This window comes from Pezoporus flaviventris, unplaced genomic scaffold (genome assembly GCF_033815535.1).
Source record: "Pezoporus flaviventris isolate CSIRO_AGI_PZ_B2104156 unplaced genomic scaffold, CSIRO_AGI_Pfla_v1 ptg000002l, whole genome shotgun sequence".
Lineage (NCBI taxonomy): Eukaryota > Metazoa > Chordata > Aves > Psittaciformes > Psittacidae > Pezoporus > Pezoporus flaviventris.
In genome coordinates, this window is record NW_026892550.1 from 88,035,967 (window position 1) to 88,060,985 (window position 25,019).

The window sequence follows — 25,019 nt, forward strand, 5'->3', positions numbered from 1 at the left end:
ACACAGCTATCTTCTGCTTTTGCTCATGCAACCCTTCAGAACCCAGTCCACTAGTTTAAGCGGCTAACAACAGCAGGAGATGTATTTTTGGAACTATGGGGATGAGATTGATTTTTGATAAGAGGCCCTTGCCATGGCTTCCTTTTTCTTGCTGAAATCAACTGGCAGTATTTCATTGTTAGTAACCAGCAAGTTCGGCTAGCCTCAGCTGAACCTGCTTAACTTTTAGATTTCATCTGTCCCTCTTACTGTTGTTGTGAGCACAGAAGAAATACTCTGTCTTCCTCCTGGATGATTATTCTCTGTTCGCAGTCTCCCACTGGTAAGTAAAATACTCGTGGACAAAATAAACTGAAACCTTTTCTTTAAGCCACCAGATATTCTCTCCACCCCAGCACCCTGGATGTTCTTTTGACTACACAGTTCGGCATGGAAGCAAGTAGTTGATGCACTAATCCTTACCATGGCGGAGCCGAAAAAGGCCATCAGCTTTCCTTCTGTACACCAGCTGTCACATTAACATGCGTGGTAGCACTCATGGCCATGTGTACCATTACACTCTCTATTATCCTTTTGTTTAAGGGCCTCAGACACAAAAATCTTTGTGTGTTAGGTGCTGTCAACACAGCCCTCCTTCAGAAAACACGGCATCCAAGGATAATAGCATACTGTAAACAGCAACAGACACCTAGAGCTAAACTGGAGAGGATGGGGAGAAAACACGGTGTTGCTCAGCATTATTACAAGTGATCTAATCACGTGATCTGCAGTTAAAACACAACTCATTACAGTAGTGCTCCGCCTGTCGTCACGTTAACTGAAACCTTGGTAATTTTTCCGTGTCTGCCTCTACATGAACAACATGCTGCTGGGACAGACAATTCTCCTCTAAAAGCTTCAGCTAGTTAACTTCCTGGGCTTAAGAGGTGCACAAGTAACCAGAGTGACGTGAAAACTCTCCCTAGCATCCTGCAAGGGTAGAAATTCAGGAATGACATGATTAAACTTTTTATGTTTCATCAGGCCCGAGAACTTCTGCTTCAAACCAGCTAGAATGGCAGTAGTTAGCAGAAAGAAAATAAAGACAAAATGTTAACCCACCTCTTTGAGCCACAGGTTTTTTGATTTAGAGTTACTTCAGCTAAATTCAGGCCAAATCCCACACATCCACCCTGTCTCTACTCCTAAGCAGGAGCCTTCAGAGGCGAATAGTAAGTTTGGTATTGGGCAGAAGTCTGTTACTCCCTAGTCAATCCAAACCAGCAGATGCAGGGACAGAGTGAACAGAACCTGAACATGAACCCAAGCACCGATCCCATGCAGTCACAGCAGTAGGAAGGCAAAACCTCTCAGCTACAAAATAATTCACATCTGTGCAAGTAAAACAATGGCTGTGATTACTTCTGCCTTTCAATAAGTAGAAAATAGAGGTCAAGCCATGCAGAGACTCCCAGATTATTTTCATGTTCCAGCCCACCATGGGAGAACCACGATGCCCTGTTGGGAAGTCAGCTATCTCTGGTTTTGAAGTCTTCAGATAGCAAGAAGGCTGAAATCTCATCTCCTTTCCTCCCACATCTTCCCTTACGTGGGGAACAGCAACTTCCAGGTAGCTATCCCATGTAAAAGGATTTTTCCCCTGCCCTTTTCCTCTTTCACTTTCTAGAGCTACTTCCCTTTAATTTATTCCTCTTAGAACTGAACGTTTCTCATGGTATATATATTGGTGTTTCTCTTCTGCCTTTCCCCCACCCCACCTTGCAAAGCAGCACAGAAGAACCATTGTATGACCTGGACTAAAAGGTAAAGTACTTTTCCTTGACCTTCCTCCTTAAACAGGTAACAGCTGTGGCTCTAACTCAGCTTAAGTCAGGCCACAAGATTAGTGTTTTTCAAGTAAGATAACCACTCTCAACTGCTTGAGAGTTGCTCCTTTTCCCCAGCGTGACCTAGAGAAGAAGGCAGCTACTGAGCCCCCACCTAAGAATTAGGTGCCTTTATATTAGCTTAGGTTAATTTGAAGCTTCTAGTGCAGCAATTGGCTTCAGAAGTTAAGACAGAAACTTCAAGGACTGAAATCACAGCATTCAGGGGTCTGAAGCTGGGAAATATATAACCTCATACTAATTATAGCATCTTTAGGTAATTTCTCTCTTCTGGTAATGACTCATTCATTTATAAACCAACATTAGTCACTTTTCTGACCTCATTGCCAATAAGCAGCACAGCAGACACACTTTCCAATCAGGTGTTCTTCAAGTGTAATACAGCTTTTCAGTACCACTGTGCTGGGGGCTAAAACTTGTGAACCTAATGCATAGATGTACACAGTAAGCTTCCTCCATATTACACTTAGATCTCTTGCCTGCAGTGAGCAAACATATAGGGGGAGGCAAAAACCTGATAGTATTTAAATACATGGTGCTTGAGCAAAGCATCCGTGAAATCCTGTGCATACTGTGTTGGTAATGCTGCTTTTTCATATTCAGAAGTGCAGACGATGAATCTCGCTACTTGTAACTCTTATTTTCACACTTGGAGCACTGATCTCACACCAACAGCCCCTCACCTCATTCTGCTTCTCAGCAGTCACCACTGCCCTCACCCAGCTATTGTCCTGACCCAAACTTGCATTGAAATAAGCAAAGAAAGACATGGAAAATCATATTTGAGTGTGTAACTGCAGCACGTTCTCCTTCACTGGATGCCTATTGTTGGAGTAATGTCTGTGGGTCACCACAACACTGCTCCTATGAGTGGCTGCTGCTCTTCTGTCATTAGAGCTGAAAAGAGAGCACCCTTTCCCCACTCTGTTTCCTTTACACTTGGCGAGGAAGCAACTTGAGTGGGAGGAGAGAAAGGAGAGCAAACACAAAACCACAGAAGCAAGCAACCAGGAGCAGAGACTGAACTTCATCTCTTTCGTATATACGCAAACAGCAGACTCTGATTACAGCCACCCCTTGTTCTAGCCCCACTAACTGTACCCTCACTCACAAGGATTGCTGCAGAAACAACTGCTTGTCACCATACTGAGCTAGGTTATTTCCTAGCCCCTGGTCTGAGCACAGGTATCTTTACCAAAAGACAGTATGTCTTTTATGTACTACAGAGATGGAGTCTGAAGCGCTACAGCCAATAGCTGCAATAAGAGAGTTTTGACTTCTCTTAGGTAAATAGCTCTTAAAAACAAGCTAGCCATTTGTAGCTGTTTCAGACCTGCCCTGGTACAGTAAATACGAGAGTGACCTTGACTTTTCACACCATTTCACCAGGCTGCAGCCACAGTATGAGACTTACTGTGCTTATAAAGCTTGAGGGAAGAAAAATAGCAGGAAATTCTGTGACAAGCCTGTTGTGGTGATCATGTAAGAAACACAGTCTCAGGAGAAGGAAAAAGTACACCAAAAAAACCCTAAACCCAAGATCACCTGTGGCCAGCCTGCAAGTAAGGAGACTGGGGATTGTGACCCTCTCAGTGACCTTCCCTCACAGCATTACTGAAACAACCCTAGCAGCAAGCACGTAGAGAAGATGGCAGTTGTGCAAAAGAGCAAGTAAAACACAGGGAAAAAAGAAGCGATCTTTCTTTAGCTGTTCATCTGCTTCCCATGCTCATCCCCTCACCTGAGGCTATCATCCCGCCACTTACACTCATCACATTGACAATCCTTTCTACATCTAAAGCGAGATTGTAATTTCAGGTGGGGAAGAGAAACTAGTGGAAATTAGGAACTCCTAAGAAACAAACGCTCTTTTTCATGCAAGTATCTCTAACAGTGATGAACAAGGGAAAAGTACTGCAGGGATGACAGGGTGTGTGTAACAGGTAGGCCAAAGCCCAGATTTCAGGGTGCTCGTAGGGTCTCTGGTTGTTCCAACAATTAACAGTGAGTGTGGCAGCCAAAAATCTTTTCTATTTCAGGTTTTTTTGTTGTTGTTTATCTGTGCTCAGTGGGACTTTGCCAAACAGTTCCCTGTAGTGTTTCACCTCTTTGGACTATGGCAGAGGTCTTGCAACTCCAGCTGACTGGTTAGGACCAGAGCCCCTCAGTCATGGAGTGGCACCAGCTGATGGAAAACCAGTGCTCCTGACCCTTGTACCTGCCTCTGGCTGCCTTTCACATACTTGTCTCTGATCTACAACACCCCAATGGATTGAGCCCTGCCTGTGGACACAGGTTCATTTCTCTCCAACCACCAAGACAAGACTGAGATCTGCAGAAGGAATTACTGTCAGTGCCCCCTCTTTGCCATACAGGAGCTGTCTTCAGAGATGGGAGAGGGGACAAAAGGAACTGGGCACAGTACTCAGCTGAGATGTGATTTTCTGTCACTCATGCACAGTGAGCCAGAAGGAAGAAGTGCCAGACTTCTGCCCCTCCTTTGGCTATCGATGACCTCTCTTTGCTGGGAAAAGGCTCCCTGTCGAGTTCCTTGCAAACAGCCCTTTGTTACAAATATTCTTGGTCCTGGAGGCACGTAACTGGGCATATTTTATACACTTGGTTAATAAATAAACAAAGACCTCCTGTGACGGGCCTTCTGACTCCACAGAGGGACGCAGGGCTCCTTTCGGAGTGAGGCCAGCATCAGGTGCTGGAGCCAGGCAGGGAGATGCTCCAGCATCACAGGGGAAGGGGCAGGTTGCTAATTTTAACAAGAGAAAGGAAGAGCTGGCATGTCTGCTCAGAGTAAAAATGGGAAATGGTAAGAAGGTTTCAACAGAGAAATATGTAGCGAGACCTCAGCCCGAGGAGATTGTTTAGGATGAAATATAGGCTCTTCTGTTTTAAATTTAAGCCCAGAAAGGGAGGTGGTTTGGAATACACAGTGTACATCTTCTGCTGGATGCACCATGGGCATAACGTCAAGTTTACTATACCTGCCCCGAAGTGATTTATACATAAAAGCAGTTGGCGAAGAACTATCTTTGCTAGGATTTTGTTAAAACAAAGACCAACCTGGCCTGATTATCACAGAGATGGGACAAAGCTAAAACCTTTCAGCTGAATATTGTCTTCCAAGACTCGGTGATCTCAGTGTAAGGAAACAGAGATTCAATTAATCCTGGTGTTGGGTTTGCAATAAAAAATTCTGCTGAGTCTTGGTTCTGAAAAAAAACAAGAAAAAACTCCAAGCGTCCTTGGGGAAGAAATGAACAACTGTTTATAATAGTATAGCTTGAAGTCTGCTTTCCTCCACAAAGTCTTCTGCAATGTATTGTCTGTTTTGCAAGCCTGCAGTCCTACAAGGCACGATCACCACTAAGTGAAACTAAGTTTAGACTTCAGCAATGAACTTGATAGCTTTTCTCCAGTGCCCAGAAGAAACTCCTCCTCAAACCATCTAACTATCCTGCTCTTTCCCTTTGAGAGGCAGAGTCAGTAAAGCAGTGAATGTTGCAGGTAGGATTGAAACAGACCAGCAGAGCGATGAGGCTCCCACAGCTGCAAAAGCAGTCAAGTCTGAGATAGAGATGTTTTTTCAAGTCTGGAATGGTAGGAGACTTTGAAATGTAAGCGCACTAACACTTATACAAAAATGTCAGAAATGCCAGTTCACTGAGTAAACTAATAAGCCTATCCCATCCCTGCTGCAACTACTTCTGCCTCATTTAAAGGGCAGTTTTGGCCAGAATGACACATACTCTGTGAGTCACACAATCAGGAAGAGGTTGTGACACTGCTCGGGAATCTACCTTGGTTTGTCAGCACAGTTAGAGGACTGATACCTGTCATGGTACAATGTCCACGTGTGGCAAGATGGATCCAGTTTAGCTCCGCACATCCTTCAGGACCCATACTCACCCAACTAAGCATGTACAGCCAGTTAAAAAACACACCTGCACACAGCCTCATTTTATACTGCATATGGACAGTTGACAACACGCACATAGGCCTTTATGCCTGCATGTTTTCTTGCAGTGTTTGAAACTACACTGATAAACACCTCTTCAAACTGATACTCAGCTTCATCCACCCCAAACATCCCCTCTCTCAGAGGCCAGTAGCCCTTTTCCACCTGGGTGCATGAATGTGGGCTCTAATGGAGGGGTTGTCTGCTGCAGCCTGAGCCCTGTATTTCTCAGGATGTGGGTTTTCCCGGGAAGCTGCTCATACATGGATTTTCATGGATCTCTCTGGTCCTTCATCCCTCTGACCTCCTGCAAAATGGAGATCACAGAGACTACCTCAATGACCTCCCTTCCAAACTGCAGCATAAAACAGGAAAGGAAAAAATAAAATTCCATGAAGATACCCCATGATGCAGCAGCTATTGACGCTTTTCATCAGCTGCTCTGTGAACATGGTTTCATTTCTAGCCTAAGCACATCTGGCTAAAACTGTCAGCTGCCAGGCCAGGTCCCTGCACTGTGAGCTGGGGAGAGCAGCTTCGGTTCCTCACACAGGCATCTCCATCCCACAGCTTTGTCACCATATACCTCCATGAAAGGCCACTGATGCCAACTCAGCAAGTGGTGACATGATGAAGGACTACAGTGACTGGGGGGTAGACTAGGACCACTGTCCCAAGCAAGAGGGAACACTTGGATGGCCACCAGCTAGATCCTACACATGAAGGCTACAGATGTTCTATGAGAAACGCTTTGTACAACAGCAAGTTTTCACCAGAAGCTGAAGATGGGTGGAAGGAAGAAGGGTGATGCTCTTTGCAGCACTCTGGTGTGTGATACTGCTGTCTTCCCAGAGGGGGAATCTCAGCAGTGAGGGGAATTTCCTCCTTAGCCTGGCATGTCCTGCCTCCCTTCGGCACCTCTATAGTCAGAAGCAAGGGAGAAAAACCTCCAGAGTAGCAATTATGGCAGCACATCTAGCCTGAAGGAAGCTATGTCCTCTGAGAGGGATTGGAGCTAAGTTTTCCTAGATTAAAGACATTCTGATGATGATTTTTGATACTTTCTGTCCCATCCTGCCACCTCAATACAACTGTGATCCTTCCGGACAGCACTCACTGGCTTCACCTGACAGAAGTACCCCTGAGGGACAGAAACATTGCTGAAGTTGGGGCACCCAAATGCAAGAGCAAGTCTGCCTACTACTTCTCTCACAAGAAGCTGGGCTGAGGGATCTGGCCTTGTACTGCTGTGAGAATGAGTGGGATCCCACACAACTTTCCTCCCATGAAAGGCTTTGTCTATCACATTCTTGAGAGTAGTGTTAAAGGAAAAGAAAAAAAGAAGGAAAAGAAAAAGCAAGTTGTTAATAAAATATAGGGTTGACCTGGAAATTTGCTCTCCAAAGCCCATGATAAAAAGCCTCCAGCTGAGAGCCAACCACTACGTTATATTCCCCAGCACTCTGCCTTGTCTCTCCTTAAATGTAGGGGCACATGGCTCCTGTCACTTCTTTGGCATGCCTGCTTAAAGTCTGAGAGGTTTTACTCTGAGGAAGCTTTTCCTTCACGTTCAGCTTAAATGTGCCATTTCTTGAAGTCATCCCCTTGTCTTTTATACTCTAGCAAGCAAAACAAGTATAAATTAAATGGAAGACACATGAAATCTTTATAAAGCCCAGTGTTTCCCCTAGCATGAAAGTGCCTTCTCCTTGGAGTAGAACGGGTTTTTACTCTGTGCTGTATTTTTCCCCATCAGAAAATGGAGAAGAATATGAATTTTCCTCATGACTTGAATTTAGCTTCATCAGCAGCCCCCTGCTGATGTAATTCAACCCAACGAGATTTTTCTCTTTCCTTTTTTTTAATTTCCCGGTGAGCTGCTGCCACTTTTCCCCTCCTCCCATCAATTCAGGCATGGAAAACAAGGGAGGAATTAGACAGAACTTATGATCTAACCAGCCACAACTTCAGACCGGGCAGGAACAACATTTAAAATACAAAAAAGCAGATTTTATCAAGCCTTTTCCTCCCCGGAGACTGGAACAAAAAATATTCCTTGTTTGTCGCTGAGAACGAACCATTTTTCTCTTTCATTTCTGCTTTCTGTCACATATTTCATTTTGGCTGCCCCTTCTGTCTTTCAGCTAGGGACCTAGGCTGCTAAAGCAGAATCACAGATAACTCAACAACAAAATGCCTGTATTATCTTATTTTTTTCATCCCAGTCTGCCAGGTAATTGCAACCCTAAATGCTTCTGCATATTTACCACAGAAACATGTCTCTCCTGGAGGATGGGACTGTCATCAGGTTGAATATTTCATATAATAAGCCTCTTCTGAGGTATAAACTAGGGTTGGGAATTTTTTTCTGGCCTCCTTCAGAGCAAAGGACAAGCAGATAAAAATCAGCTGCTGCAGTGCTACAGTGTCAAAGTTCCTGTTCCTGTGAAAATTAACTCTTCCCAAGCTCAGGGCCCAGGTGGTTTTTGCCACTGTTTATGAAGTAAGAAAAAAGCCTGTTATCAACTCACATTGTTTCTTTGTCCCCAGTGTTCCCCATGTAGAAGACAGATTTATTTCCTATTTACAAACAAAGCAGCTACCCTGCTTTTCAGTAACCCATCTGACGAGCTGTGGATGCTGCCAAGGCTGATTTTCATTAAATCAGTCCCCAAGAAGGATCACATTTTCCCTCTTCACCCCCATTTCACAGAATTACAACAACAAAAACAGACCCCGGGTGTTTCTAAATTCAGCTGTCATCTAAAGACAAATTCCCCCTTTTTTCCCTATTTTTCCCCACCCCTGAGGTAGCAGTAGAACTGCTTTTCCCAGTCCTTGGGATGTTGAATCAAGCTGACTGGTACCAAAGAGAGGGTCTGAAAAGAACACTGACAGAGAGACTTTGTGTCTTGGAGTCAAGACAGAAGGAGAGGATGACCTTTTGGGGGTTATGGAAAGAGGCTGATTTGCTACAACTGTTCAACAGACTGAAGTGGGATATAGATGGTTCACAGTGTTCACTTTGGGCACACTTACACACAGGTCAGAACTCCATCCTAGTGCATAATATGCCTTTAGTTAAAAGCACTGTGAGTGGGAATCAGAAGTCGGCAACAGGTCCTCAGTCCAACATCAGATTACTTGCAATACTCATTCATCTCTACCAACAGCTTCCCACATGGAGAAAGGTGTTTCCAGCCTGGCCAAGCTGCCTGCTTGCCTGGAGCAGAGCCAACAGGAGTCAGCCAAAATCCTCCCATTGACTAGCAAGCTCCACAGCCTGTGTGAAAACTAGTCCTTGACAAAGCACCTTCTTGCATCCATACAGTTTTCCTGTGGGTCAACCTTACCCTTGTAAAGCCCTTGTTTCATGTATGAGTAAAGACTAGAAGATGTATCTGAACTATGGATAGATTGTTTAGGTTGAAGTTTTTCTGAAACCAAGAACCTACTTGTATTGACTTGGAAAGGAAATGTGGATTCTCCAGATACAACCCCTCTTCTGGAAACAGTTCCAGAAAGAACAAAGTACTGACAGAGGTGAAAGGGTTTCTAAATTGTAACTGTCAAACTCTATTTTTACAACATTTTATGGCTATTTACAACTTTACAATGTTTTTCAACGCAAGTACACTCCAAAAGGTTAGGATACCATTTCCTCGTATCACCAGCAAGACATTCTAAGGGCCACCCCAGCGGAGGATTAAGGGATGACTCTCGTTCCTTCGCAGAAATGTAGGAAAATTCTCACAGGCAAAATACTACTCCTAGTAATGTTACATGAGAGTGCAGTCTCTTACCTGTAATATCGGGATTGAAGGTAGGTAGAACACACAGCTTTTGACACATGGCTAGCTGAACCAAAGTCTATGACCTTGACCCTATATGGCTGTCGGGCTGGGTCTACCAACATGATGTTCTCTGGTTTGAGATCAGCATGAATCAGTCCCAGGCTTTTCAGCTTCATTAGGGCAGTTGCTACCTGCTGCAGAATTGGTCGAATGTACTTAAGGGGCAAAGGACTGAATTTGTTTTGTTTTAGGAAATCATAGAGGTTCTGCTCCAACATTTCAAAGACCAAGCATGTGTGATTCTTGTGCTGAAAGCATTCGTATGCACGGACAAAGTTGTAGTCATCTGCACTTTCTGTGCTCAGCCGAGCCAGGATGCTCACTTCAATCTGGCCTTGCCGGGCATAGGAAGGATGGTTTTTCAGGATTTTGATGGCCACAATCTCGTTAGTGCCACGTTTCCAGCATTTGACTACTTGTCCGAAGGTCCCACGACCAAGAAACTCTAACACTTCGTATGTGTTGGTCATGGAACAGAGCACCTCATGTTGTACCAGTTGGTAATCCCCTTCGCTGTTGGAGCCACTATTTTTGGAGGTGGCCGTGGAGGTGGTAGCGGTGGCTACAGTGGCCCCACTAGCATTGTTTTGAATCATTGGTGGATGCTCTTCGATGATCTGCACGCTGCTTGTGTTCTCGATCTCCTCACTTTTGCGCTTAAGTCCACATTTTTGGTAGGTGTCCAGAAGGCTCACAGTGCTGCGACGCATCAGGTTGTGTGGCCCACCCAGTGTTTGCCCAGACACTGCAACCACACCAGAAGTACTGTTGGCAGATGTCACCACAATGTGCCCGGAGCTTGCTGGGAAGATGATGGTCTGTTCGTAAGGGATGCTTGGATTGGGGATCTGGAGGGAGGCGTTGACGGCTGCTGCGGCGGCTGCTTGGGAGGACTGCACGTTCTTGCTCTGGCTGTAGACTTTGCTGTGTGTGCCGTACCCAGTCATATCCCAGTTTGAACTCGGCTCCACTTTCAGTTTCTTCACGCTACAGAAGGCACTTGACTGAAGGGTGTGAGGAGAGAAAACTTGCACATGCGAGGCCATACCTGCAATATAACATCAGAGCGAAACGACAATGTTAAGATGCTTTCCCTAGCTCTTTTCATTTGTTCAGTGGCAAGAAGGTAAAATGGGATACAGAATCATACAACAGTTTGGGTTGGAAGGGACCTTCAAAAGTCATCTGGTCCATCCCCCACTGCAATGAGCAGGGACATCTTCAACTTTATCAGGTTGCTCAAAAGCACATCCAGCCTGGCCCTGAATGTCTCCAGGGCTGGTGCATCCACCACCTCTCCGGGAAACCTGCTCCAGACTTCAGATACAGCACATGCACACACACAAAAATAAAACTCTTCCAGAAATATGTATTCAAGACAAATAAAACATTATGCTCTAAAATAAAACATTACCCCTCATAGAACTAAATTATCAACAACCAAGGCTCCTGTTCTCTTGCTCTACCCCTCTCATTTTTAATAACAGAAATGTAAATGTTATTTTTACCTCCTCTGCCTAAAGAGACTCCTATTCCCATTGTCTCCAGGAATATATCTATCTCTCAGGAAGAACTCATGTCAAATACTGCAAAGTATTCTGCCTATGGAAGCCAAATCTCAAATCCTCAGGCTCATCCTATATTAAGTGCTTCGCTGGATCTGACTTAAACTCTCCGTTTATTCCCATAAACCCACTGTGTAGCTTCTGGCCTGCAGAGAGCCAGGATGGGACCTGACAAATGTGAGGTCCATGACAAAATGGAGATGCACAGTCAAAGTTGAGGAGCCATGGCATAAGCAGCAGATGATGTTTCAGGTTGCTTGCCAAGTCTGCGTGTGGGAATTGTGCACAATGCTGGTCTGTGCTCAGGGACACTGGAGATGGGAGTTATACAACATGAGCCTCACTGTTTGCTCTCAGTTCTCCCAGATTTGTAAAACTGTGTTCATTTATTCTTATTCACAGTGACAATAACATCAGTGGAAAATAAAGTATCACTGAAACAGAGTTACTGAAGGGTTCTGAGTAATATCCCACTGAAAAGGAAAACGCTTCTATTCAGAAAAAAGATGTGGTCTACAGAGAAGAGGACATGTAAGTGCTGACTTACTGCCCTCTCTCCCTGCCCAGGGTAGGGATGGTACTGCTGGACTAAAAAGTATTGTAAGCAGGGGACTCCTGAGAAAGGAATAAGTGCCTGGCAGGAGTTAAGACCAAAAAGGCACAGCCTCCTTCACCCTTCTATCTGTCGTCACAGTTTCTTTTTAATAAGCCAGAATGACTAGGGAAGAAAAAGATAATATGCTGAGCTGGCATGTTGCTGAATTATTAAGCACAAACATAACCTTGACTTGTTTTCAACTTTTTAAAAGTTAGAAGTTGAATGAATGCTGCAGTCACAAAACTAGAACAAACTGCAGTGCACACAGAGATGACTTCTTCATGTGAAGACCTGAGAGTATCCAACACTTTCCTAAAAGAAACCCATAATCCACGTGCTGCTCTTCAGAAGATTTTCTGGAGCTCATGTCCACACATACACAAACATGCATGCATAAACATATACACCCATACAGAAAAATATGAACATTACTCCACACTTCCAAAGCTCAGCAGCATTGAGCATCAGGTCAAGCGAACACACCTAAACACACCCAACACTTGTCCAGCAGCCCAAAGCCCAGGAACTGCTCAAAGAGGGCTGCTGTGCTGAGCCAAAAACCACTGTATATAGCTACACAGAACTAACCACCAAAGCAATAACTCCAGTTGGTTCAACACCCCCACCTACATTCCTGCCACAGTGACAGACTGATGAAGACAGGGCAGATGCAGAAGAAAACCCCTATGAGGACACTTAGAGAAACCCTCACCCCTGCTGGAACTGGCAATGAAAACCTCACTAACCCTGCTCTAGCAATGAAGCCCTGCAAAACGCAGCGTGCCCTCCTTCGCAGACATGACCTCTGGCTTTAATGTGATTTCTTGATGCTGTTTGCTGCCATTTGCATTAACTTCCCCCACCGACCTCCTTGGTAGCAATTTCTAAGGTCCCTGCAACTGAGTCCTCAGAACCCAACCAGATCCCTGCCCCTGTAAGTGCTTTCTCTCCTCTCCCCTTTCCACAAAGCAGTGATGCTGCCACGAATGCTGTAGCATATGGCATGTGGTGAACCTGGAGAGCTGCAGCAGTATTACTCAACTTGTCATCCTGGACACAAGTATCATATGTGAGGCAGCTGAAACTGTGTTTTTCCACTGATTAAGAAAAGTCATGGTGTTCCTCCTAGTAGAGCACCAACCTGCCTGGAGATTGAGGTTAGTCTGATGTACGTTTTCCCCCTGGATGTGAATAATAAAGCAGATGTAATTGGTAACATATTGTGGACCTAGCAGAGGTGTAATTTATAGCTTTATGGCTTTCATACCATGGTGTGCTTAAGCAGTATCTCTTCATCCAGAATAAAGAGGGGAAAAAATGACTGACACAGAACAAGGAGGGAGGTTCTTCTCACACACCCTAGCACTAAAGATAACACCACAGGACCCAGGCACCCCAAATTAAAGGCAGCGATGTGAAGCGTAGCAGCTGCAATGTTGTCAGCACCGCTCTAAAAATCAGGGTAATCACCACCCTTAAGAGACAGACTTTCAACTGGTGCAAACTGGCAGGGCTCCAGTTGATATCAGCTGATGCTAAAAACAAGGTCAGCAGTCACTCAACATCGGCAATGTCAGATGGCTGCCTGTGCCCCTTGGTGAAATGAGCTGTTGTTAGGGACTGGTTTCCACATCAACAACCAGCCCCCTGCTGCCCCTGCAACACTGCTGGCAGCCTCAGCAGGGGGAATCAACAGGGGACAAACACTGACCCATCCTGGCACCCCAAAAATAGCAGGAGTGCAGAAAGTAGAGCCATCCTATGGCTAAAGGGAGGACTTTGGACTCTCCTGCTGCCATTTCCACCTTCCTCAGAGGTTGTGTCTCATTGTGAAATATTTTTTTTACCCTGAAAAAAAGAAGTATGAAATCTTCTTCCTTCCATCTAAAATTATTTTCTCACATTTGAGGTTTTAGGGGCACACATCGTAAGAGTAACTCGGCCAGCTCTCCAGCATAGGCTGATACCAAGAAATTACAGGCTGATTGACAGCTTGGTGATGGGAAAAGAAGGCTTCCGCAGCAAAGTAATTTTTATTGCAAATTTGCCTGTGCAGTGAATGGGAGAAAAACACAGCCCTAAATTTCCTGAGGACACTATCAAATCGTGCTGGTGGCATGTTTTCAGAAAGGATCTTTCCTTCATGGCAATAGCAGAAATAGTAATAAGTGTGAATAAAAGTTGGATGGTTATGGGTATCTGATTCCTCATTACAGCCTGTAATACAATTTACAACTCCAGCCTTTTAATTACATAAGCCAAAAGTAGCTTGCCACGATATCCACAAAGAAACAAGCCTGCAGTACCAGGGTGATCCATACTAGCCAAGCCCTGTGACAGAGATGCCCCCTGAGCATTCCCCAGAACCAGCAGGGATGCTCCTGGGGTCTTGTAAAGACAGAGGCCATAAGGCATGGAAGGATGGAAAACAGCCTGTTTCACTTGGGAAATACCCTCTTACTTTGCTGCTCACAGTTCTGCCATGAAACATTCTATGTGAGGCTGTGCCTCCCTTCACTACAAAAAGATCTTACCAGACACCCTTCCATGTTTTGCATGGGATGGCTGAAGGCTGGCATGTGGCTCCTCACCTTTTCGTTCTCCACCAGGAGCTCAGGCTTAGCTTCTGCCTTGGCAGAGGTGCAGGGCAGCTTTCCACACCCTCAGTTAGCCAGCCAGGCTGCAGTCAGGATGCCACTACAGCTAAATACAAGTCCTGAAGAGTGCAGGTCTAATTTTTTATCACCCCTGTGAATGCTGAGTCTCTGGGCTGGGAGCAGAATCAATGTTGGGCATCATGCATTAAATAAAACTGATAGTTCCTTTCTTTAATAATGAGGTTTAGTGTAGCCATTTAAAGCTCTCACACAATTGACAGTAACGGGATTTAATGAGGCCTTCCCTGCCCTTGATACGACTCACGTAACTCCCTGTAGCAACCACATGAGCTGAAGTATGTAGTGTGCAGCTAGGGGACAATGTTAAAACAGCCTGAATGGCTTTTATTAAAAGACTTGAGGTTGTTTTTTTTTCCTGAGAACTCCACCCACGTCAGCTTTCACTTGATAATAATTTAGCAGGTGCTATTTACAATTCAGATGGTCCTCTTCTGCATGCATACACAGATCACGCAGCCTCCTCACTTGGATTTTCAACAGGTTTCAGGGAAGCAAATGAGGTAAAGTTGCCTATCCACCCACCTCACCCCAAAGGGCAAAAAATGCACTTTGGGGACTAAAGAAGGAACAGTTTGAAAGTCACTGATGTTTTCTCCCAGCACTTACTGCTCATTTATAAATGTGGCCTTTGTGGTGGCAAGAGACCAAGCGCCTGCCCTGTATTAAGTAGGCAGCAAGACCTTTTGCACTACCTGCAGAGCTGCCAGTGCTCTGTAACCAGAGGCAGCTTACTGACTGCTGCCAGAACGACAGTGCCTGCTTGAAAAATACTGTAGAAAGCCCATGGCATGTGTTCAGAATATAAATGATGCACACAAGACACTCCCGAAATAAGTATCTTCTACTTCTCCCTGGCGAGGCACAAGCCTGCTAACTCATACACACACAGGTTATGAAGGCAACATGAAAAGGGTATCTGCCAGGTATGGCTAAGGTACTGCACCTTCAAAACAGCTGTGTCTCAAGCATAACCCTCTTCTCTTCTTCACCATGGCCTCTGTGTGGCCCCTTTTGAGCCACTGTCGTCAGTACCACTACACTATTGGAACCTACTTAAAATTTACATCCCTGGAGGCTACACAAATTCCTTCCCTTGTGCTACTGAATTTTTGGAGACAACCTCAAAGTGGAGTTCAGACCTCAACTGCTTCAGCTCCTTCCTGCTCCTGGTGAGCAGAAGATGTCAAGGGAGCCTTCGCTGCAGATTAAAATCTCCCTGCCTTCCTGCTCTGCTTTTCCTGTCCTGCCAGTAAAACTGTCTCATCCTAATTAGTAGTTTCCTAAATGCTTACATAGTGCACAGCAGTTCTCAAAGATATGACAGCCCATCCCCTGTACTGCTCCAGACCTGGCTTCACACAGCTCCAAGCTGCCACATTTGATCCACGTCCCACAGCCAGACAAAAATGCAAGCCTTTCCCATGCACAGAGTAGCCATAAACAAAATCAAATGAACAAAACCAAGCAATCATCTCCCTCCCTCTCATCCCCACCCAAAAAGCATATTCCCATTGCAGCGCAATGGCTGGGGAACACTCATCACCATCACCTTCACACCTCATGTCCCCCCTTCCACTCCAACTACTCATCTTTCCTGCATTTATAGTATCAGCAACCCCACTCACTATTCTATTCACCACAGCATGACTTTCTTTTATGGGTAAGAAAGAAGTTATCAAACCATGACTTCAGTTAGTACCGCTGGGCATGGAGGGGGTTTGGCAGCTGCTCCCTATTATGGCCTGAGCAGGTTATTTTGGCATGTAGCTCAGGATACTGCCGTCTCACCTCTGAAACCATCTTTATTCCCTTCTTCACTCTCCATTTTAACTCCGTAAATCCAGGGCAACTTGACTGTTGGGTACTGAAAGCTTTCTCAACTGACCAGGGCAAAGAGGGCACAGCTAGGAAAACGCAGGGGAGACCTTCCTCTGAGCTGTTCACACTGGGTCCATGTGCTCCAGGAAGCCTCTGTGCCACCCTGCATCAGCAGCTCAAGGGGAAAATGGGCTACCCAGAGCTCTGGCACACCCTGCACAGACTACCACCAAGCACAAGACTACCACTACTACAGCACCAACCACCCGGAGCTTTATCGATGGAGGACACAGAAGGATGTCTAACAAAAAGCTTTCCCAAAGAAATCCCTCTTTCAGTTTTCTTGGAGAGAAGCCCAGCAAAGCTGAGGCACGTGCAGGGTGCCTGGCTGGGGCTGTGCTCCAGGCTGCTGGGGCACCCACAGGCAGCACCACATCTGCTTAAAGAGCAGCAGATCGCAGTAACACCCTCAGCACCACTCAAAATGAGGCATGACGCATTAAGGCTCATCTAATGCCATGCTTAAATGAGCTCCTGAAGTGCTGGGAATGGCCAGAGGAGATGAGGAAAGCAAGCCATGAAGGAACGTTTTGTGGCTTCTCCATCCTCAAGTCAGAATAGAGCCAGATGCCCCTAAAAGTGGCTACTCAGATCAATGTGCCAGGTAGGACTGTTTGGAAACAGCATATGAGTTCTGGCCACCTTCCTCCCTCTCATCATATGTCCTCTACAGTCACAAAGTGAAACAACAAGTAACCACTGCATTTCTACACAACCTAAAGTTTCCTTTGGAGAGCTATACAATATATACTCAGCAATAAATATGAAACCGGCCACAGTCTGTCTTGTAGTCCAGGTTAGCATTTGTGTGGGTCCATACATTCTACCTCCAAACAGATCTGTAAGGCAAGAGACTCTAGGTTCCCCATCAGCTCAATTTCTGCCTGCTGCTTGCTGCCAGAGTTGCATCATGAAAGCAGAACTGAAAAAAGAAGGATCTCAGCATGGCTTTGCTTTCCAGGCAGCGTGGGTCAGTCTCAGTTGAGTCACTTCAGTTTCCATCTGCTAAACAGAGGTTGACCGAAGTATCCCCAACTTACAGGGAAAAGAGGGACTTCCTCAGCTCCTGACCCCAGACTTCAGTGGCCACCCTACCTGGCCATCTGTGGTCTTAGTTCCTGGGAAAAGGTGCTAGGGCCTCTGGAAAACGGACTGAAATGAATCAGTGTTTCTGCCTGCTGACCTGGCTGTGCCCCTCTCACCCATGCAGCACTGGCATGCTTGTGGCTTCCCACAGCTGCCTAGTGGAAAGAATATTTTGGCTTTTTCCACTATGGCTGCATTCCCACCTGGATCACTTCCCACCTGTAAATATTAGCTTTGTAATGCCGATGACTCCAACTGGCCCACAAGGGTGGTGAAACCACAGGGAATGGCTGGCACCTTACATAGCTCACTCGTTAGAAGCAATTCTACTTGTGAAGGCAGGACATGGGCAAAGCTCACTGGAGTCTCAAGCTGAGCTTCTCACTCCCACAGGATTTTCTCTGGAGTGTTCCACTTGCAAAGCAGCCATTGCATGACATTCAGGCCTTGCTTTGTTTACAAAATCTGAATCTCAGATCAAGCACTAGCTGGGCTGAAAAGGTCAGTTTACCTGTTCGCAAAGTCCCTCCCTTAATTTCATTTCCATCAGGATGCAGACCTGTTGGAGAGAAACAACTCTCTTGTGAGGCCTGGGTGAAATACACAGGATCTGAGCTGCAAAGGAAGATGATGCTGCAAGGAGAAAGGTGGGGAAGCTGGACACAGGACTCTGCCCACAAGAAAAATTGAGACAGTCTGATCTGATGAGCTCCCAACTATCCCAAAGCCAGAGCTAACTACATCTCCTTGTTTCAACATCTCCCTTTCAAATAAGAATGAACAAACACAGGATTTAAAGTACTATCATACAGCGAGGGCTATGGGGTGCTTTGGGAAATTCAGTTCCTCAAGGAAACACATTTTGAGCATTAATTTTTAAACCCTGTTTTCCAGACTTTATCTTCCTCATTACTTGGGGCCAAAAACCCCCAAGTGATGGCCAAACAGTCAGGAATCTTTTTGCTGTCACTCATGGGTTTTGGTTTGTATTCAAACGTAAGGCCATAAACCCAGAAATATATGACATGAAACTGGCCATGGGCTGGGACCAGAATGGGCACAGCAGGACTGAATCATTTGGCCCAAACCGGTGACCATCGAGAAGACACAGGGTCTGGGTGTGGACTCATCTCTCCTCGCAAACCGCCTCCTTAATTCAAAGGTTGCACCTGAGAATATCCCTGGGGAAACAAGCCACTTAACTGTCCTCTCCACCCCTTCTTCTTCAAGAGTAGTGAATAGCTCACAGGAGACCCAATGGGAGGGAGCTGCTGCAGTCTCCATGAGAACATGGTGTGCTACTGGGCATATCCTTGGGAATCCCAGTGACTGCTAGGGCTCAGAAGTCCCAATGACGGTTTGCTGTATTTAAAGTCATACTGACCTCTGTCGTACAAAACACAGGGTCATGCTCAGGCACAGACAGAGAATGACCCATGAAGGCAATGAATCTTTTCTCCAACAGAAATGAGTGATACTGTCCCACGTGATACCACAGAAGTGCCTCTGGATACCTCCCTGCCCCACTGCTGGCTTGCTGCTGGGGCTGAGGGTAGATGCCTGATCTTCCACTGTCTTGACAGCAACTTTCTTTTTAAGCGAGGTGTAACAGGACAGAGGCCAGCTCAGCACACAGAGAAGAAGCCTGTTTGGCCAAGGAAGGACAAACTAGGTGGTGCAGGAAGCTCTTGCTAACACAGAAACAAAACCTGATTTAGGCATGGGGATAAACTACATAAAGAATTTTAGAAACTTGAAGAGTAAACATCCAGGAGCTCAGGAAAGGACATCTACTTGAGGAAGAAGGATATAAGGCTCTTGTGTGCAATGAAGAAGCTCAGGGACTCGAGTAACTCCCCCTCAAAGCTCTAAAAGAAAAATCAGAGCTAGGGAAGTCATTAAGAGAAAGAAAACAATAAAAACTTCCACCTGTATCAGCATAACTCCCTGGCTACCATCCTTCTCTCCCCCAGGTTTCTCTTTGTGCAGGATACGATTATTTATTGACGTATCTATTTACTCAGCTCTACAGTGCTTAACACCACGGCTGCTGGGCTGCTTATGCTGGCAAGACTAGAGCAAGACAGAAATGGAGAGAAGCTGAACTCTAGAACAATACATGCCAAGTGCCTTCTGCAGTGCATACTACCACTGTGACAGGCTACAGACAGGGACTAAGCCTCAAAAGCAGGCTCTAGGCAGAGAGAGCCCCACAGCCAGATTGGGCATATACGCTCCTCTTCAACCATGAAGTGCAAGCAGGTGATAGCTTTGGTGGGCTGCAAAGCCAACCCTTGGTGTAACTTTGCTCCAGATCGCTCAGTGCTTCAAGACCCTGAAGAGCACCCTGCAGACACACCAGCACCTGAGCACACCTCTCTCTTTGCTACCAGTAACTGCTGTGTGGCACTCATGGGTACAGCAAAATTACTGAAACCAAACCTACAGAATCAAAAGTCCACGTTAGAAAGCATAGCTGAGTACAGATGACAGGCTAGCTAAAGGGGCTGTCAGGCCTCCTTCTCATCCTTGATCCTATGTTTGTGAACTGACATGTCGCTATGCACTTCCAGCAGCATGCTGCCACTTGCCCCATCTCTTCCACAAGCATCTGCTTGGCGCTATTACAGCTGCTTTGCAGCCATGTCCTTTCAACCCAGAAGACTTTACTCTTTCCTTTTCCTGCAGCAATGACATTAAGAGGATTCAGCCCAGATATAGTAGGACAATGAGTTCAGAATCATCAGCATGCCAGTGATATCACAGCTAAGCTGCCCACTGACACACCTATGGGTTTTGACTAATGATGAAAAGGAACTCTGGCCAAAATGAGTCATGGGAAAAGAAGAGTATCTGGGAAAATAAGCTCTGTATGATTTTCTCACGAGGAGCAAATACACCACTGTTTCCACAAGATCCAGAAAAAACTAATTGGTAACAACTTGTCAGATCACAAAGAGCTTTCAGTACGGGTCGGAGAACACTGGTCATCTTAGCTTTGTCTAAGCCAGGAATGACCAGAGACAAAAATGTCCTGGGGTGGGTCTACGGCTGTTGCTAGAACAATTGTGAAAATCCCAGTAAACGATGAGAAGGGGGAACTGCCAAAAAAACCCCAAATCACCTAGGGGAATTTAGTATCAAAAGTCCTGTGAACTTTCATCAGACTTTATGCACCAGAACTCACAGAGAACTTTCCAATATCTATATGGATGAAGAGTAAGAAGAGACTGGAAACTAAATTCAGCAGAAGAACAGTAACTGAGGAAAAAACTTCAGTGGAAAGAGGCAAGTTTAACACCCTGTATAAATACCCAATTAATTCACTGTTTGCAGCACTCCTTTGTGGACATACTCCTTGGGTTCAGTTATTTTTCATATCTCAAAATAGTCACGCTTCCCTCTTCCGTCCTTCCTGGGCTCATGGGAGACTGAAATGAATCACCAGAGGACCAGCTGAGTCATCCAGCCAAAGCTTGGAAAGCGATGCAAAATTGGTCATCACATCCACAACTAAATCGTGGATGACGGCAGCCCTCCTAGCAACCAACCATGCATTAGGCAGAAAGGGTTGGAGACCACTGCCATTATGAGCCATTATTTTAAGCCAGACAGAAGGTGGCCTTAAATGACATTAGCATAATGCAAAACAAGTGCTGACCCCTGGTTCTACATCTGACACAAAGCCTTTCTCCATCCCTGTCACATTAAGAAAAAGGAAGTTCCTTATCTCAGAAATGGCCATCTCCATCTTCCAGATGGGCTATTTCTAGCCAATTTTCCAACTTCAATAAACCAAAGCCCTAATTCATTCAATTTCTTTAGAGAACCATCAAACCTTAACAAAACCTGTTTAAGAACCTTTTAAGAACGCAAGTCCGTATTTCACAGAATTATAGAATGGTTTGGGTTAGAAGGGACCTTAAAGCTCATACAGTTCCAACCCCCTGCCATAGGCAGGGACACCTTCCACTAGACCAGGTTGCTCAGTCCCATCCAAGCTGGCCTTGAACACTGCCAGGGATGGGGCAGCCACAGCTTCTCTGGACAACCTGTGCCAGGGCCTCACTGCTCTCATGGTAAATAACTTCTTCCTCATATCTAAAATAAGGAACCTTAATTTAACCTTTCATTTTTATGTCTATTATCTTCACAGCAAAACAAAGTGGGGCAACTGCTTTTGGGCACAGAATGTGTATTTACCTAAAAGGCTTTTTATGGTGATTACAAGTTTAGCATTCAGGACAGAGGATGACTGTTACACCTGTCCAGAGGAGTCTGGCACGCTCTGAGCAGATGCAACACTCCTCTCACCTATGCCAAACAGCAGCGAATGGCACTGAAGGACTGCACCCCAGAGATGGCACCAAACAGGTTTTCATGAAACTGCTCTAAATTTCCCAACTAATGATGTCACTCCCATTTTGTCTTGGTCCTTCCCCCCAGCTCATCCTGGGTTTTAGCAAGGCCACGATGCATCCACCACTCCCATCCCTCTGCACCTTCTCGCCTTTTTCTTTTGCCAAAAGAAAAGGAACCAAAGGAAGAGCTGAGAGGCTCAGATGGGCATCAGTGAACAAAGAAAGAACCCAACAAGCCAGAGTGACACTGAAGCCTTAGAGAAGATGGACATCAAACAGAAGCAGGTGTAGCTGAACATTCAGTTTTAAAGACTCAGGGACAGAGACTCCAAGTTGTTCAAATAAAATGGTAACTTACTCCATGCTCTGCAGAGGCAGAAAATAAATATGAAACTGGATTTTGGCAGTACCAGTAGATCCCAAAATTGACCTTCCTGCTTTATGCTCTGCCTGCTTCAAGGAACGTGATATTCCTGGAGGAGTTTTATAAAATAAAGCCCAAGCAAGCATTCTCATGTCCTCTCCACTTCCTAAAGCCAACGCAAGCAGCTTGCTTAAGTGGCCCTCCCACTCCCTCCAGGTCCTGGCACCTGCTAACAACCCCGCACTGGCACCATGGGCTGCCCTGATACTAATCACAAGCAGAACAGCAACCACAGTGTGCAGCTCAGCACACATGAGCTACAATAAACTTGTCAGAATGCAAAAGACATGAATCATATGGATTGCCACAACAGCAACAAGGAGCGTACAGCCCTGCTAAAACAAACAAACAAACAAACAAAACCCTAAGACATCCCAAAACACAGATGTAGATAAACAGACACTCTCCTGAGGCTGCCAGTACAGCTATGCTACAGGGTTTGCCTGAAAAATATATACCATCCTGACTGTGACACTTCAGAAATGCATCTGTAGTGGGGAGCCAGGAAAAAGTAGGAATAACATGCAGCCTCTTCTTGCTGAGAACCTGGACCCTGACCAAGTAGATGCCTGGGTTGCCTGGGATGCAGCCAGTGAGAGAAAACACCTGTAGCAAAGGCTGCTCTGTCGGTCACCGATAGATGTGGATGCAGAGGATGCCCAGGGTATATTAGAAAACACATCCCTGGTGCGCTTAAGTCAGCTGGAGGTGCAGCTCCTCTCACATCAGCAGGGAAGTTATGCTGGAAAAACAGCAACGCCTTTTCCTGCTGACAGTCCTCCTGGAGTCTTTGGCACAGCCATGAGACTGAAGCAAGGAAATAATGCTACAGGTGCATCTGAGGGGTTTCTACGCTGCCTTTAATCTTTGGGCAGCCTTCAGAGTGGATGAGATGACTACTCCATCCATGCTTGCAGGCCACCAGGACACACCATTTTGACAATTAACCTGTCATTAAATACTACAGTTTGGATGTATTTTTAACTCATTCCACTCTAATACACCCAATGGGGTTTTACCATTCTCTTTCCCCTCCTGCTCTTTAATATCTCACTGTGTCACCTACCAAGCCATTGTCCTTCAAAAACCTGCAGACATGCCTCACCTTCTAACCGGCAACTGCAATCCTGTAACCCAAGAGATGAATCAGACAGACAAAAGCAAAGGGGAAAGGCATAAGGCCAGTATATTTGCTTTTGCTGGAGGATTCAGGCCAGAGACTTCAGCTTTTCCAGGTCAAGAGAGTGTCTGCATTAGAAAAAAATCTATAAAATCTTTATTTAACTGTTCCCTTAGGGCAGCAGGCTAGACCCTCACACCACGTGGGTCTGTGTCTCAGTTTAAGTGCGTGAACTGTCTTAACTGACTTCAGCGGGACAACTCATGCACTGAAAGCTAACCACACATGTAAGCGTTAGCAGGATCAGGGCATTAGTCATCTTCCCTTGTTTTCTGCAAATCACCAAATTTGTGGATACAGTTCAGGTATTGGAGTCATACTTGAATCTAAATTAAACCCCTCTGCCCCACTCTCCCTCTTTTAAAAGTAATTTTCTACTGGTTTGGCAGTTGGAACTAGATGATCTTGAGGTCCTTTCCAACCCAAACCATTCTATGATTCTATGGTTAAGTATGTGGTCTGTTGATGATTTCGAAAGAAATCCTGTGGATATCCAGCACCCATGCCCACCCCAGAAGCTGCATGCTCTCACAAGACCTACTCAGGCACTCTGTAGCTTTCCTTTTCCAGCATTTTCTTCTAGAAAAGTTTTCTTCCTTCCTTTTTTTCTCCATAACTAGCAATATGCATAGTCACACACTGCTCTCAGGCAGAGTCGGTGTGCTGCTGCACTTTCTCCACCTGGAGTGAAAACATTCCGTGACACTGTGCTGCCTAGGTAGCCAGTGGTGACGTCACAGACCGAGTATTGTGGCTTCAGCTGGAGAACCAGAAGCAGCAGCAGCAGAATTCCAAAAACAAACATTCTGTTTTGGTGTAAGCAGCTTTCACAGAAAAGAGGGGGGAAAAAATAGAAGTATATATAAATATAGCATAGATTTTTCTCAAAGAAGTATAAATAAATATATGATAAACACAGCTTTCTGTAGGCAGATCTTTCAAAGTCCCAACTAGGTTTGTCATTTTGCTTCTTTTTCAGAATCAGGCCCTTATTACCTTTCAAAAGAAACATTTCCTATACTTTCCTTTAATTTTGTTTTTAATACCTTCATGTTTCATCACCGTCCTCAAATAAGCAAACACCACTGCTGCATAAAGAAACAGCTCTCAGGAAATAATGTACAGTGTGTTTCCAAACGCTTCATAAATCCACAGGCAGCTTGCAAATACTGCCTGCATTCCTGTGTGAGGATGGTTGTTTTTCATGTAAGTCACGTATTAATGCAATTTGGAAAAAAAACAAACCCAAACTTAACCCCATTCAATCACATCACCTTCCACCTTTACACTGAAACCCAGAGGTTATAATTACACCCAGGAGCAGGACCAAATTAAAACAACCGCTGCTGCTGCCTTGTACTCTTTTTTGAAAAGAAAGGTGATCCTTTCTACTGCACCTTACATGCTCTGTCTAACACAGAACAGGGCTGTCTGGCAGGCAAAAGGGCAAAGAGTAGATTTTCATGAGGTCAGAAATGGAAGTGAGGTCATTTTCAGAGGTTAGAAATGGAGTAGCACATCCTACGTCCTAACACG

General features: G+C 45.3%; 1 protein-coding gene across 4 annotated transcripts in view; it reads right to left on the reverse strand.

The window, feature by feature from the left end:
* The window catches only part of HIPK2 (homeodomain interacting protein kinase 2), a 137,323-nt gene that overhangs the window by 84,078 nt on the left and 28,226 nt on the right, over nt 1-25,019 (reverse strand). For 2 of the 4 annotated variants that reach the window (XM_061444957.1, XM_061444958.1), the window contains exon 2: nt 9,663-10,761. In XM_061444957.1, the coding sequence (XP_061300941.1) occupies nt 9,663-10,761 (1,099 nt within the window). Of the gene's footprint in view, nt 1-9,662; nt 10,762-24,024; nt 24,144-25,019 lie in introns of those variants that run through there. The other 2 variants (XM_061444959.1, XM_061444956.1) reach the window with 2 other exon arrangements.